The following is a 15,346-nucleotide window of genomic DNA, read 5'->3' as shown; positions in this document are numbered from 1 at the left end:
AGTTTTGAAATGATTTTGAACGAAAACAATGAAGTTAATGATGTGCTGGCGCACTTCAGATTTGTTATGCAGCAGAATAACCCAAGTATAACGCGAGTAATCATCAACAATAGTCAAGAAATAATGAAAACCTTGCATAGAAATTATGGAACAGAGTCCCCAAATATCAAAGTGTACAAGATCAAAAATAGCAGAGGTAGCAGTATTACTTAAAGTGAAAGGAAGTTTTCTTTATTTTGCACGACTACAAGTGTCACATACACGATGAGTATCAACAGTAATAAAAGAGTATTATTTGCTTAAGACATATAATCTTTCAAGTGAAGGGTGTCCCAGTCTATAGTGCAACAGTGTTTTGTCCGTGATAATATTACAATTAATAAAAGGAGAAAAATAATGCGGTTTAGAACGACTAGAAGTAGGCAAGGTAGTGATAAGGTACAAGCCAACAATGACTTTAACTGTACCAATCATCTCTTGGGTGAGATTGTCCTGTATAATGCAGTGTCTTGAAGTGAAAGTTAAAGTGCATTTAAGTTGGTGTGTGAGTTTAGAGACAAATATTAAGTTTAATTGAAAATGAGGCACATATAACACATCAGACAAATTAAACTAATCAGAAAAACGTACTAAACCAGAATATGTGGCATAAATAGTTTTGTCATTTGGGAGACTAATTAAGACAGGTTTAATTTTAGTGCAAGTAGTAAAAATGCTCAAATTGTGGCAAACATGATCCGTGACACCAAAATCAATAAGCCAAGATTCTTTTATAGCAGATAGTGAAGAGAGAAACTTACTTGTTGAAGATTGCTTAGTATTGGGGATTTCATCCGCAAAGAAGGTGTCGACTTGATTAATTTGAGTGTGAGGGGCAGGATCCTCAAGGTTTTGTTGAGGCAAAATGTTGGTCAGGAATTAACAATGTTGTGATGTAAGTTGAATCCCTTTCACATCTTGTTCTTTAGAAAAAAAAACTCAGAAAAAATGTCAGTAGTAGTCATATTATTGTCTTAGGATGTCTTATTGGTGAATTTGTAGCCAAGAGAGAACCCATATTTTTTATAACAGGTGTCGACAGTGTGGCCAATATGATTACAAAAAGTGCAAACTTTTCTAGTAGAAGAAAACTTTGAGGTTTTAACATCACCACCAGAAGGAAAACCCACTTTGCGAAAACAAACCGCCCCAGTATGACCAAGACTAGGGTTTTCATTAGACATTGCCTAAGAGATTTTGAAACTCAATCAAGATTTTGAAAGAGAACAAAAAAGATAACCAAGAACACCAAAGGGGGAAATAAAGATCAGATAGAAGCTTAGTGGAGCTCTTCATTCGAAGTGCTCTGATACCATATTACAGTTAATGAAGATGAATATTCCTTGACTGATGGAGCGCACATAATCGCAATGGAAAAAGGAGGTTCTGATGAACCCTAATTACAAATGGAAAAAGAGACAATGATTCAAGCGTAAAAGAGAAAAAAATAGAGAAAAGAAAATACAAAAGAAATTCTTTATTCACTTGTGCATTAGAGTGTATTAGAGAGTAAAATACATGTATATATTTAAGAAAAAGACTAAGACCTAGCTAAAACAGAAAAAGAAAGTTCGACCAAATAAACAAAACCCAATAACTTAAACAAAAAAACTAAATATGTTAACAACATGCTTATTAATTTTTCTACTGTTGTTTCGTTTCACTTTTATTTTTCAATATAACAATATATTTTGAAGAAATCAGTTTTTTTATTAATTTTTAATTTCAATGATTGGTATTTTTTTTTTATATTTTAATGCTTTCTTTGGGTCAATAAATGACTTTAAGGGAGAGAAATAAATGAATTTGACGTAAAAGGTTTAAAAGAGAGATTATTTCGATCAAGAAAAAGTTAAAAAAAAAGATTTATGTATAATATAATGAGTGTAGTTGATTAATTTTTTTTAATTGATGAAATGTAAGATTACAATTTTGTTCTTATTATAAAACTAATTAAAAATTAAATTAAACCCGTTTCAATTAAGACATGATTTCCATTGCACTTGAATATCTCCATTAAAAAATAGAAATTATGTGACATTATTGATATATGAAAAATTATTAGATAAAAATAAATAATATTTCAATACGTATATTTATAAAAAAATTAATTAAAAATATATTTTATATTAAATTTTATATTATTTATTTTTGTTATAATTAATATGATTATTATTATATAAATTTATTTGTTTTATTATAAATAACTATATTATTTTTACAATAATTATAATTATACTTTTATTATTAATAATATTTGTTTTTATTAATAATATTATTAAATATTTTTATTTACATAATTTATTTAGTATTTAATATTTTTATTATATTATATTATATAATAGATTTGTAACATCGATTATATATATATAATGTAATTAATTATTCTTATAATAATTATAATAAATAAGTTAATATAATAATGACAATAATAAGTAAATTAGTATATTTTAAAATTAATTTAATACTTAAATATATATTTTTAAATAAAATTATTATATTTAAATTTTGTTTTCAAATTAGTCTTCATTATTATGTGTTGGTGTAGAGAATTGTTGTATAATTATTATAAAAGTGGAAGGTTACATTGTATCACAAACTTACTCATATTTTGAAGCATAATAAGCTTAATCAATTATGGCATTTTGAATTTTTGTCACCATATTGCATTATGGGAAAAATAGTAGTACTTTTAAATGCTCTTCACAAAACTCTGGTGTCATTGTTTGCTTTTGCACCATAAAGTTGTTATATAGTATCTTTCTCCACTTCGTACAAGTGGCTCAACTCCTTTACTAGGCGAATACAGTATCTCCATAGTCCAAATACAAAGGTTTGGTATTTTCGTGGTGGCTTCCGATTTCGGCATATTCCTTCAGTATACGTCTTTCTCTGGAGTCATAACACACAATACCCGAAAGCATCTTATAAAAGATCCTCTTACCTTTTTCTTTTTTTCTTCTTTCCACTTTCTATAAATATATATTCTACACTATTTCTCACCACCCTGCCTCCAAATCTTTATCTATATTTATTAATAATTTATAATAACACGATAGACAGATCCTCAAAACTGGAGATCCCGTGAATCAATCAATTCGCTCCTCAATCGCCTCCTTGGCAGTTCAGTTCTTCATTTTGGCGCCAAAACCATGAAGCTCGACAGCTCCAACGGCCAGCCGCCTCTTGCCCCCCACCTTCCGCCGCCGCAGGATGCCGACACCGATGCCGACACCGAGGAGATATTCGTGCCGCCGCTCAACTTCGCCATGGTCGACAACGGCATTTTCCGGTCTGGCTTTCCCGATTCTGCTAACTTTGGATTCCTGAAATCGCTCCGTCTCCGTTCCGTAATGTCAGTTTCATTTTCTTTCCTTCTTCTATGTCTCATCGTCGAGTTCGGCTTTCAGAATTTCACGGTATTTCAGTTGAATCCGTATTTATTTTGGTGCAGATGTTTGTGTCCTGAACCGTATCCAGAAACGACGTCGGAATTTTTGAAGGACAACGGAATAAGGCTTTATCAGTTCGGGATCGATGGCTGTAAGGTATGTATTATTCCTTTTGTGATCGTCGCTTATACTCTGAGCTGAGATGCTTCTTTATTATTATTATTTGATGAAGTTTGCCATTTTTTTGTCTGCCTATTTACTGGAGTTACTTGATTCGAACATCCTGAATTTTTGCATAAACTTTTTACCCAATTTTCTGTACTTTCCTATCCAATTCTGACAGATTTTTTTTATACTTTTCTAATTTTAGTTTGGATTATTATTTTTATCGGTTGCTGCGGTGCTTGGGCACTGTTCAATTAGTTATTTGAAGACGATGTCGAAAATAATAAGATCTAAATATGTCAAAATTACTTTACTAAGATTGCATAAATTTCTTGAATACTTCCTCCAGTTATAAATGTTCCTTCAAGGAGCTATATAAAATCAAAAGCATTTAGAATATTGCCAAACACCAATTGCAAGCATGCATGTGTATGCAACTGCAATATACAATGTGATACATAGGGGAAATTAACTGATTGGTTTCAGTTGTTTTAAGGACTTATATTCACTATAATTAACTGTCACGCTACTAAGATAGACTAAGAGAAAGAGACTCTTTACCTTCACTTATAGGTCTTAATGTAGTCTCTTTTTTTTGCCTCATATTGGTTATTCAACTCCAATAGTTGGTTGTGATGATTAGATTAAAACTTTGATATGTTTGTCGATTCATAGGGAAAGTTCATTAAGTTTTTAAAAATATTCTTTGGAAAAATTACCTGGTTTTACTTCTAGTCTAAGAATTTAGCCAACTATACCCAGTAATTTCATGTTCTAACTACTGCTCAATTTCTCTTCCGTATAAGATTGATAAACTATTTTATGGACAAAGGTTATTTTGAACCGAGTCCCCCTCCCTTCAAGGTCCTTTTTTGAAAACCAAAATTTCACTTTTTGTGCATGTTACCACATTTTCCTTTAAAGAAACGGTTTCTCTACTACACATTACTGCTATAATTAAATGAGTTGCCATTGGCTTTAGCTTGTAATTGTTTTTTTTTTTTTTTGCTGTCTTTCACTTTACATGATTTCTATCTGTTAGCGTTATTTTCTTCTTCGAGCTAATCTAAGAAAAATTGCGGCTTCCCTCTCTTTATCCTAGCTAACATTTCATATTCCTATTGAATTCATGACAGCAGCCAGCCCTGAAGTTATGAAGTTCTGGAATCAGTTATTTCCTTCATTCTCTGTATAAAGCTATTTCAGGATAAAAACATTCGGATTATTCATTACCCTCGGCATACTCTTGCCTCATTTAAGAAGTTTAGCACAAATTAACCTTTTTTCACCTCCGCTTACCAACAATTATATACATAGTCCGCCTTTTTGTAAAACTGGTTGTAGGTGCTATAAAGGCAAATCCAATCCAGGACTGATCACTTCCGCTTACCACAAATTAAGATGCTTCTGTGTGCTCGTGAATTTGATCTTTATGTCTAATTAATGTGGCAAAAGTTTGGGGATTAAGAAATGACTGACTCGATTTTCAAATATACAATGCTATCATACCAGATGAGTGAGTAGCCTGACGTTCTTTAAGTAGTCAAAAGTAGTCACCAATCTTGTATCTTACCCTGTCTAGTGCAGACTCTCATTTTTTCCTTTGAAATTAAGCTTTAGTTGGAGTTTGAAGGTGCCTCATATGCTTGCCGGATAATTATTATTACTATTTTCCATTTGAAATCTGTCTTTATCTGAAAATGAGGTTATCTCAAAATTGAAGCAATCCCTTTTCCCATTAATTGCCTTCTCATGCCTGAAACTCCGTGGGCAGGAACCCTTTGTCAACATCCCAAACAATACAATTCGGGAAGCTTTGAAAGTAGCCCTCGGTATTTAAAAATCTCGAACTTCACTATTAATACAGCTTCAGCATTTTCACTGAAATACCGATCTAATTGGTGCTTGATTTTCTGTCTCCAGATGTTAAAAACCATCCTCTTATAATTCATTGTAAACGAGGAAAGGTTTGCACTATCAATTTGTTCTTCAAAAATTTATTTTCATTAATATTTTGAATTATTAATCTCAAATTGTTCAGTGATTTACCATGATCAGCACCGCACTGGTTGCCTTGTGGGATGCATAAGAAGATTGCAGAGGTGGTGTCTATCATCTGTTTTTGACGAGTACCAAAGATTTGCAGGTGCCAAAGCTAGGGTGTCAGACCAGAGGTTCATCGAATTATTTGACATATCCTATTTGAAGCAACAACAACTGCCATTTTCATGCTCAATGAAATAGAAACAAATATCAGTTTCTAGAAAGTTGCGGCTTCCTCCCATGGAGTATTTCCATGATGAAGTGAAGTTTAGTTTCTTTCCCCACCGTAACTTAAAGCAGGATCAGTAGGGTTTTTCATGAGATCTTAAACTTCGTGATTTATACTTCTCCACCAAATTATCTTATGATGTAGTATCCAAAATTTACTGTTTCATTTGGTTTCGCATCTCATGACCCCAAGAAATTATCTTATAGAACCAGAAAAATACAAAGAGAAAAAGTGAATGAAATATAATGATTTATGTAAATAATTAATTGATTAAATAACTCACTTGTTATTTTTCCCCAATTTGTCCAGATGTGAAAATGATGATGATAGTTGCCAATCAAACAATCATCTCTATCACAGTCAAATCCAACAAAACAAAATGTGCTTCTATACAGGTCTGCATCTTTTTGAATTTGATAAGAACAATAACGCCTTTTTGAATCAAAGCATTCACCAAAATGCAAAAAAACACTAAATAGGAAAAAGGAAAACGAACTGAAAATAAAAATAATAGAAAAAAGGATGTAGACGAGGAACAATCGATTCGCCAATCACAGAAAGGGCGACCGAAACGATGACTCGCCCATTTTTATACCTCAATGTTCAAAAAATGGCAGAGATACTGTCACTAATCTCTTCATTCTCGTAGAAACACATCGAGGATTTTGTTTTCCATGAAATAAAAAAACAAAAACCAGAAATTTAAACAATTATCATTCATCATAGTAATAGAAACAGCTATGACAATCTTATTCATCTAACCCGGTTGTCCTCCGCCGTCTACACCATATTATGTAGATTGAAGAAAAGAGTGAATCTTAGGTGCAATTTATAGAGTGGTCAATTGGATATAAACCCTAACCTGTGAATACCACTGGACACAATTACCCCTCCTCCTTCTTTTATTTACGAAAATACCTCTAAACCCTACTAAGGTCAACAAGAGATTCATCAGATCATAGGGTTGAGAATAAGGAAGGAACAGTGAACGTACATGTGATAAGGAACTAAAATTTCTAGGGTTTCAGACGCACGCCGAGTTCTCAAAACCCAACAAATACCATTGAACTAACAAAACTAAGCTACCATACCACCTTTTTTTATTTATTCATTGTCACACGCTATCTTCTTTTTCTTCTTCTACAGTTTTCTACTGACGCGGGTTATCCATTTTTTGGCCCAGTTTTCGTTTCGTGCGGCTTCTCACGGGTAAGAGTTAACTCCTAATTCTCCTATCTCTCTGTTAATTTGGCCTTTAGATTCATTGCAAAGATGGTTCTAGTTTGTGTTGATTTGAATTTGAGTTAATAATGACGCATAGGAAGGGCAATAACATGGGGAAATCAGGGGGTAGAAAAAAGAAGGGTGGTTCGAACCCAAACCAAGGTGTGGTTGATAATTCGGGCTCAGGTGTGGGTGTCCCAACGGCTAACGGTGGGTCGGAGTTGTTGGATTCGTCGATATTTTTGAAGAAGGCGAATGAGATGAAAGAGGAAGGGAATAGGAGGTTCCAAAATAAGGACTACGCGGGTGCTCTTGAACAGTACGAGAGTGCTCTTCGTTTAACCCCCAAAACGCACCCTGAAAGAGCCGTTTTCCACAGCAACAGGGCGGCGTGTTTGCTGCAGATGAAGCCCATAGATAATGAAGCTGTGATTGCTGAGTGCACCATGGCGCTTCAGGTCCAGCCCCGCTTTGTCCGGGCCCTTCTTCGCCGGGCCCGTGCCTTCGAGGCTGTTGGAAAGTATGAAATGGCTGTGCAGGATGTGCAGTTCTTGTTGGGTGCTGATCCTAGTAACCGTGATGCTTTGGAGATCGCCCAGAGATTGAGGACTGCGTTGGGGCCGCGTCAGGAAGCGCAGCAGGACCTCCAAAGTCGACCCTCTCCGGCTGCCCTTGGCGCTTCCGCCGTCCGTGGCGCCCCTATTGCTGGATTGGGGCCATGTTTGCCAGCCCGTCCTGTGGCGAAGAAGGGAGCCAATTCAGCAGTTGGATCTGTTGTGTTACCTAACAATAACAAGCTAGACAGCAAGGCGCAACCGGCTTTGCCTACTGAAAATGGTTCTGATAGCAAGTCCCACATGCCAAAACTGGTGTTGAAGCCTTCGAATGGTTCTCCAAAGCCACCTAACTCTGGAAAGGATGACCACAAGGCCCAGTCATCGGCCATTCATGGGCAGCGTTCTGAGGCTGCAATTCTGTGGAGACCGTTGAAGCTTGTTTATGATCATGACATTAGGCTCTCGCAGATGCCAATCAATTGCAACTTTAGAGTACTGAGGGATGTAGTGAGCAAAAGATTTCCTTCGTCAAGTTCTGTTCTGATCAAATATAAGGATTGCGATGGTGATCTGGTTACTATAACCTCTACTGATGAACTCAGACTGGCAGAGTCTAGTGTTGATAACCATCTCCTCAATGAACTTGGAGAAGTTAAAAGTGATTCTGTATCAATGCTGAGACTGCATATTGTTGAAGTTAGTCCAGAGCAGGAGCCACCTTTATTGGAAGAAGAGGTGGAAAAACCAGTTGAGAATGAAGGGGTCAAGGGAGATGAGAGTGGATCTCATTCTTCGCTCGAGGAATCCGTCTCTGAAGTTCCTGATAGTGAGGTTGATAAGATAGTGAAGGATGCCCCAAAGGAAAAGCCAGGAGCCACTGGAGATACTGAAAGCAAAGAAGTGGAGATGGATGATTGGTTGTTTGAGTTTGCTCAACTTTTCCGCTCACATGTTGGTATTGATCCTGATGCTCATATTGACTTGCATGAGCTTGGGATGGAGCTTTGTTCTGAGGCACTCGAGGAGACAGTAACTAGCGAGGAGGCCCAGGATCTATTTGACAAGGCTGCTTCAAAGTTTCAGGAGGTTGCTGCTTTAGCTTTCTTCAACTGGGGTAATGTTCACATGTGTGCAGCTAGGAAGCGGATCCCTCTGGATGAGTCAGCTGGGAAAGAGGTAGTGGCAGAGCAGCTTCAAGTGGCTTATGAATGGGTCAAGGAAAAGTATTCTTTGGCAAGAGAGAAGTACGAGGAAGCACTCTCGATCAAATCAGACTTTTACGAGGGACTGTTGGCTCTGGGGCAGCAGCAATTTGAAATGGCTAAACTTCATTGGTCTTTTGCACTTGCTAAGAAGATAGATCTATCTGGTTGGGATTCTAAGGAGACACTTCAACTTTTTGACAGCGCAGAGGAGAAGATGAAAGCAGCAACAGATATGTGGGAGAAACTAGAGGAGCAGAGAGCAAAAGAGCTAAAGGACCCAAATGCAACCAAGAAAGATGAATTATTGAGAAGAAGAAAGAAACAAGGAGGTGCTACTGAAGGTGAGTCCTCTACCGTTGGAGGTCAGGGTGATATATCTGCAGAAGAAGCTGCTGAGCAAGCAGCTGTCATGAGATCTCAAATTCACCTCTTCTGGGGTAATATGCTATTTGAAAGATCCCAAGTCGAATTCAAATTGGGAATGAGTGGATGGAAGAAAAACCTGGATGATGCAACTGAACGCTTTAAGCTTGCAGGAGCTTCTGAGGCAGATATTTCAATGGTTCTAAAGAATCATTCCTCAAATGGAGATACTAAAGATGGAGATGATAAAAAGGTTGAGAACATACGGCACAATAAGACCATTAAACCAGAGATCAATAAGGCTAATCAAGTATGAGATGGTGTGGCTTCCAAATCTCTTCTGCTTCTGTTTTGTTGAGTGTTAAATGAAGACTCTGGACAAAGAATATCCTTGTTGCTTGGAGTTCTGAAGCGATAACTTTTTTTAAAAATAGAAATTGAAAATTTAGGGTGCCTTAACTAGTTAGTTGTGCTCTTTTTCTTTATCCTTTCTCTGAAGTTCTCAGCGATCTAATGAAGGGAGATTATTTTTTTAACATTATTTACGCAAAATCATTAATCAATCTCACTTGCTATGGACCAGTCATTTTTTTCCCCGGGCTATGTTAGTAATGCGGATGCAACTTAGTTGATGATTGCTTACTTGCTCAAATTTCGACATTTGTTTTGGTCGCTCTTATCAATGTGCTGATGTGTTGCTGAGTTTATAACATGAGTTTGTATCGATCATTGACAGAACTTATGTTCCTAAGCTTTGGAGAGTGGTTGGAATTTTTGCAATTAGGAGTGGCAATGTGAATTTATTGGAGGTTCTTAAGTCATTTTTCCCAGTTTGCTAAAAAAAAAGCACCTTTAGTTTTCAGCTCTAGTGATGAATAAAATAATAATAGTGAAAAGCAAATATAGCAAAGGACACAAGAAATGAATTACCATGAAGTTTGAGTATCCGTATTCATAATTGTTTCATTGAAATTGGCTACTATGACCAATGTCTTCAAATATGAAAGTGTTCAGATTTTATCAAACATTATATACTAATTTGGTGAAGAGTCCTTACTAGAGGTTGACAGGAGTTTGCCCAGTGTCATGGGAATATTCCTAATATGCTATTTAGTATTAAGAAAAATTATTGAGAATCATAAAATTATTATGAGTGAAATTGATTAAAATAAGAAGTGTATTCTGCATCATCTAGTGACTCTTAATCATATTTAGGCATAAAGAATATAGAGTGCACTGAAGTATATCTTTTTTCCTGGAAAATAATTTTGCAAAATGCTAAGAACAACATTTCCAATGGACCATGCAAAGTGAAGGTTTTTCTATAGGTTTTTGGACTTTATTATACAAGTTAATTTATCATTTTTAAAAAAAAAAACTTTAAAATGGTTGGTTCTGATTTGACATATTCTTATAATCTAGCAACACTGAAGATAATATTAGAGATTATTGAGTTATTAAATTTTATTTCTTAATTGTTATTTAACCAATTATGTTAATAATAACTTATGTGAATTATAAAATAGAATTTGAATGTCTGATAAGTGAGTATATATAGGAAACCTTACCACAATTACCATAAGAATTAAAGTATAAGTGACAAAACAAACTGTTTGGTTTAATCCCACAGATTATCCATCCATTAAAAAATTATATTTAAATAATTTTTAAATGTATTTTTTAAAACTAAGTCATATTAATGAAATTAAATTTAATTTTAGTTATAATGATTTAATATATAATATTTTCTAATATAATTTTTATTTTATAAATTATAGACCGAAAAATTTCTTTTATAAAAAATATTTCGGTTTAGGTCATAGACTAGAGTAAAAAACAATGATCCAATTTAAATCAGAAATTCTTTTATTTGATCTAACCTATCCTTTTATATTTTTTTGGGACTGGTCCACTAGAACAATAATACGAAGCCCATTTTTACATCTCTTCTTATAAATGATAGTGTCGTAAGTGGAAAAGCACCAAAGACGAGAGTCATCAAAGGTAATTAATCATCACAATTGCAAGGATTAAGGTGACTTCCTACAGCTTTGGAATACTCTTATCAGATGGTTTTTACATTTACTATATTTAAACAGAAATACTAATTTATTGATAAAAGAGAATTAGTTATCATTAAAGTTTACAATTTGGATCAAAGTTCGTTCACTACTACATGTATAACTTAGAATCTTCCTAGAAGTTTGTATTTTTAGGTTAAAATTATATATGAGTTTTTAACATAGTACAATCAATTAAGATTTTAGTTTCTTATTGTTATTATTATTATGTTATCATTCTCCTTATTTTACTTCGATTCTCATTCAATTTGTATGTTTTATTACTCTTATTTTCACATTTCAAAAGAGGTTTGTTGAGTTCCTCTGCAATTCGAAGATTAAACTCATTCTCGAACGTGTTTCAGGATTTAAATTTTGACACGAGAGACTTCTATGTTTGTCTTAGCACTTTGAGTCACGCATTGCCAAAATCATCCACTTTTCTATCTGCCAATATTATTACCTGAATTTTGTTCCACTTATTTGAGTTTAAACTCAAAATTGTTTAGTTTAACTTGTTCCCACTAGTGATAGTGGTGTCTTGGACTGTAAATCCTTGCTTTTATGATGCAAGAAGGACATTTTGGTTTTCAAATCCTTAATTACATAACTTGTTAGTAGTTTTCTAGTGAGAAGGTAAACAAATAAAATTTTCATATTTGGGAATGGCATAATACTAGAAATAGAAAGTATTGCCTTATGTTTATCTAGTGAGTCTACTATTCATGTCTCTATGTTTATCCTGTGGTCCTACTGTTCATGTCTCTATGTTTAACCAGTGATCATATTGTTTAGGTTTCTCTACATGTAAAACATTGCATGGTCGCATATAAGAGGAAGTGTTAGCAAAGCATGACAAAGTATGGTGTGTTGATTTGATGATGATTTTGATAATGTTTGCACTTCATGTTAATGGTTCCTCTCTTCATTGCTCATTACCTCATTATCTTAGTATGATCAAAATGTTAATCTCCAAAATTAATCTTGAACATTTTTATATTTAAAATTTTCTTTCTTTCTTTCTGAAAACAATAATAAATTATATTAAGTTTATAATTGTTCATCTTAAGTTAAACCAAACTTGGATTTTACCTAGTTTCATAGATAATCGATTATGAACAATGGATAATCGATTATGTGAGCTAAATATGAATATTTGTTTTTACATATAACCAATTATGAAAGAATAGTCAATAATCAATTATGAATCGTGAATAATCAATTATGTCAGGTTTTTAGAAAAAAAAAAAACTCAATCTTTCAAAAATAATCAATTAAGTTAAAACATAATCGATTAAAGCTATATTGAATTTTTTTAGATTGATGAACGAACAAATTAATTAATTATTATATTTAGAAATTTCAAAAAAGAAAGCTTTATCCTTTTTAAAATTACAATTTTCATAATTTTTAAATCAAAAGAGTTTTGTTGTGATTTAGAAATATTTTTCAAGATTAATTTTATATAATTCGTTTTTTTTAAAGAAAGATTGCTCAAAGTTCATCAAAGAAGGTTGTTCATGTTATAAGTTGTTTTGTTATACAATCTGTTACAGATCAAGTGATCTATTTCTTTGTTTTTTCTTGTAATTTGAATTTGAAATTTGTGCATTAGTGTTTGGTGTGTATTGTAGCTAATTGAGTGTTTTCATTACCTTTGAAAAGCTTCTTGGATGATGTTTATTTTTTTGTCTTGTTTTAGTTATATAAGTGTTTTTTGTAATTAGATAATTTAAAATTTAAGGGACAATCGAATTCAAATTGTCTGAATAAAGTGAATATAGATCCAAAAATAATGTATAAAATTTCTTATGTGTTGTTGGGTTCTTATTTTTTTTTTCTCATTATCTTACCATTATAGTGTTTTTGCTGTTTATAAATCTTTTCATTGAATTTTTCCATTTATCGAGGGTTATGATAAAATTGTATCAATGTAACTTTGTGCAATAGTATCAATTTAGATGGACAGATTCAACAACTTAGTTAGTTAGTCACAGTTCATATCTAAATTTGTTGTATCCTAATAGTGTATAACAACATTTATTTAAAAAAATATATTTTGGTTTTGAACTAAATATTATTTTCTTACAAAAAAAGTAAAACAATTTAAAAACTGTTTTGTGTAAGTTAAAAGATAATCTTAGTGTATAATTTTAAATTATTTTTGCATCTTTTAATTTTTTTAAGAACGTCTTTAATTAGCATAATTGTACTTTTTTGAATTTTTTTTTTAAAAATCTAACATTATTACATGTACAATTTAAAAAAAGAAATTGAGGGGTGAGAAATGTTATGAACAATAATGTTGAGAAAGGTTTTGCAAGCATTTTTCAAACTTGATCTCTTACAATGTTTGGAAATCCAAGTATGAGCTTGAGTGAAGAAGAATGGTTGCATTGACGAACATATTGGCATTGGTCAAATTTCTTGGTTGTATTGTGTGATTGATGAATGTTATTGGGAAGCAAGAATATCTTCCACGTTTCATCTTATATTACGTGCCATCTTGCTATTTCCCAATTTCATTTTAATTATTTCAAATATATCGAATTTGTATAATCTCTTTTACATATTGGAGATTAAAGTGTATAATCAACTTCATTAATGGGATAATTTTTTGCTATTTTATTATCCTGTTGTTTCTCTTAAATTTCAAATTTAATTCACTCTTTGAATGTCCAATGATACATGTTAGATATTTTATATAATGTGATAAATCATATGAATTAGTTAATGATTGTTTTGAAAATAGGTATGGCAAAGAAAAATAAATTTGACCTAAGTAACACATACATATCCAAACACAAAGTTATCAAATAAAATATTATCATAAATATAATTTGTTTGTAAAATTAACATTATAAATTTCTTGACTCAATAGTAAAATAAAACGGCCTTCAATTTAGTTAATCTTTCAATTTTTTCCTAAAAACGAGAGATTCTAATTTATAGATAAACAACTTTTGAAATAAAATAAATTATTTTTTAATAACAAATTTATGAAACATTAATTATTAATTAAACTTTTATTTTTCATAAAAAATAACTTTTAAATATCATTACAAGATTTCTGGAACTAAATATAATAGAATATATCATTTTTTTAAAAGATGCCTAACTTATTTCAATAAAACAAATTACACGAAAATGAATTAAATTAATTATCAACTCAAAAATAAATTTTTTGTTTAGTGAAAAGTGATAGAGTGAAAAAAAAGGTAAAAGAATAAAGTAAAAGTAATTTTTTTTTGGATTATGATTTTTTTTAAATTAGACAAATCAGAAAAAGTATAAGATAAATTAATAATTTAGAAAATTACCAAAACACTCTAACTTTAAACAAATAATTGTTTTTTCTGTGTTTTCCAACAAGAATATTTTTGTGTGAATATTTTGTATATAAATCTTGCTATTTTAGAAATAAAGTGATATGGACTAATTTGTACTCTTCTATCAGTTTAAACAATAAGTTAAACATCTTAGTGTGATAAATAATATTAAATATCATCAATATTTAGTGTTGAGTTGATTATATTTCTTAATTATTATTTTTAATTTTTTAAATTTATTTTTAAATGTAGGAATGCCATGAATTATTGAATAGGTTATATATTAAGTAAACATTCTTTAATTTATATGCTATTTTTTTATTAATAATAATAAATAAATAAAATAAATGTAAATCATTTTAAGGGTGAAAAAGAAGACATGTATAGTGAAACAAAAAACTCCAACAAACAATATAAGATTCCTTACCAAATCAAAGACACCACTTACAAAACCTATCCATCAAAACTGAAAGATGAAATCATCTTTATACAAACCAAATGATCGAATCAGAATAGAAAAAAAGAATTCAACTTCAAATTAGCCAAATTAGCCATGATGATGTATATGCTCATATCTAAGCTTTGAAGAACTCTTATTAATTATTATGAATATAATTTTAGTGAACATTTTTTCATCCATCACACTGATATTTGAGTTAGTGGTTTATATCAGTTCCACCTCTTGAATGTTAAATATTGACGTCTCGTGCATAATGGTGTGTTCTGGTTGAGTTCATTGC

General features: G+C 32.0%; 2 protein-coding genes and 1 non-coding gene across 5 annotated transcripts; 2 read left to right on the top strand and 1 right to left on the bottom strand.

Moving 5' to 3' along the window:
• Window positions 1-2,844: 2,844 nt before the first annotated feature.
• On the top strand, window positions 2,845-6,045 carry LOC137806741 (probable tyrosine-protein phosphatase DSP4). Of its 2 annotated transcripts, XM_068607001.1 has the most exons (5): window positions 2,845-3,394; window positions 3,494-3,587; window positions 5,371-5,428; window positions 5,520-5,563; window positions 5,655-6,045. In XM_068607001.1, exons 1-5 carry the CDS (start codon window positions 3,192-3,194, stop codon window positions 5,838-5,840), a joined length of 585 nt encoding a protein of 194 aa, XP_068463102.1. In that variant the 5' UTR covers window positions 2,845-3,191; the 3' UTR covers window positions 5,841-6,045. The 2 variants fall into 2 exon arrangements, with proteins under 2 accessions (XP_068463102.1, XP_068463103.1); XM_068607002.1 differs by lacking the exons at window positions 5,371-5,428; window positions 5,520-5,563 and having other exon boundaries at window positions 2,863-3,394.
• Window positions 6,046-6,390: 345 nt separating this feature from the next.
• Window positions 6,391-6,516, bottom strand: LOC137808841 (small nucleolar RNA snoR111). The gene has a single exon (XR_011080740.1). It is a non-coding gene; the product is annotated as a small nucleolar RNA snoR111 (small nucleolar RNA).
• Window positions 6,484-9,799, top strand: LOC137806740 (protein CLMP1). Of its 2 annotated transcripts, none has more exons than XM_068606999.1 (2): window positions 6,484-7,077; window positions 7,190-9,799. In XM_068606999.1, the coding sequence occupies exon 2, from the start codon at window positions 7,203-7,205 to the stop codon at window positions 9,531-9,533; it is 2,331 nt and encodes a 776-aa protein (XP_068463100.1). In that variant the 5' UTR covers window positions 6,484-7,077; window positions 7,190-7,202; the 3' UTR covers window positions 9,534-9,799. The 2 variants fall into 2 exon arrangements, with proteins under 2 accessions (XP_068463100.1, XP_068463101.1); XM_068607000.1 differs by having other exon boundaries at window positions 6,829-7,077; window positions 7,194-9,799.
• Window positions 9,800-15,346: the final 5,547 nt, after the last annotated feature.

This window comes from Phaseolus vulgaris, chromosome 3, assembly GCF_000499845.2.
Source record: "Phaseolus vulgaris cultivar G19833 chromosome 3, P. vulgaris v2.0, whole genome shotgun sequence".
NCBI classification, from domain to species: Eukaryota; Viridiplantae; Streptophyta; class Magnoliopsida; order Fabales; family Fabaceae; genus Phaseolus; species Phaseolus vulgaris.
The sequence above is the reverse complement of the archived record's forward strand: the minus strand, read 5'-3'. Positions and strand labels throughout refer to the sequence as shown.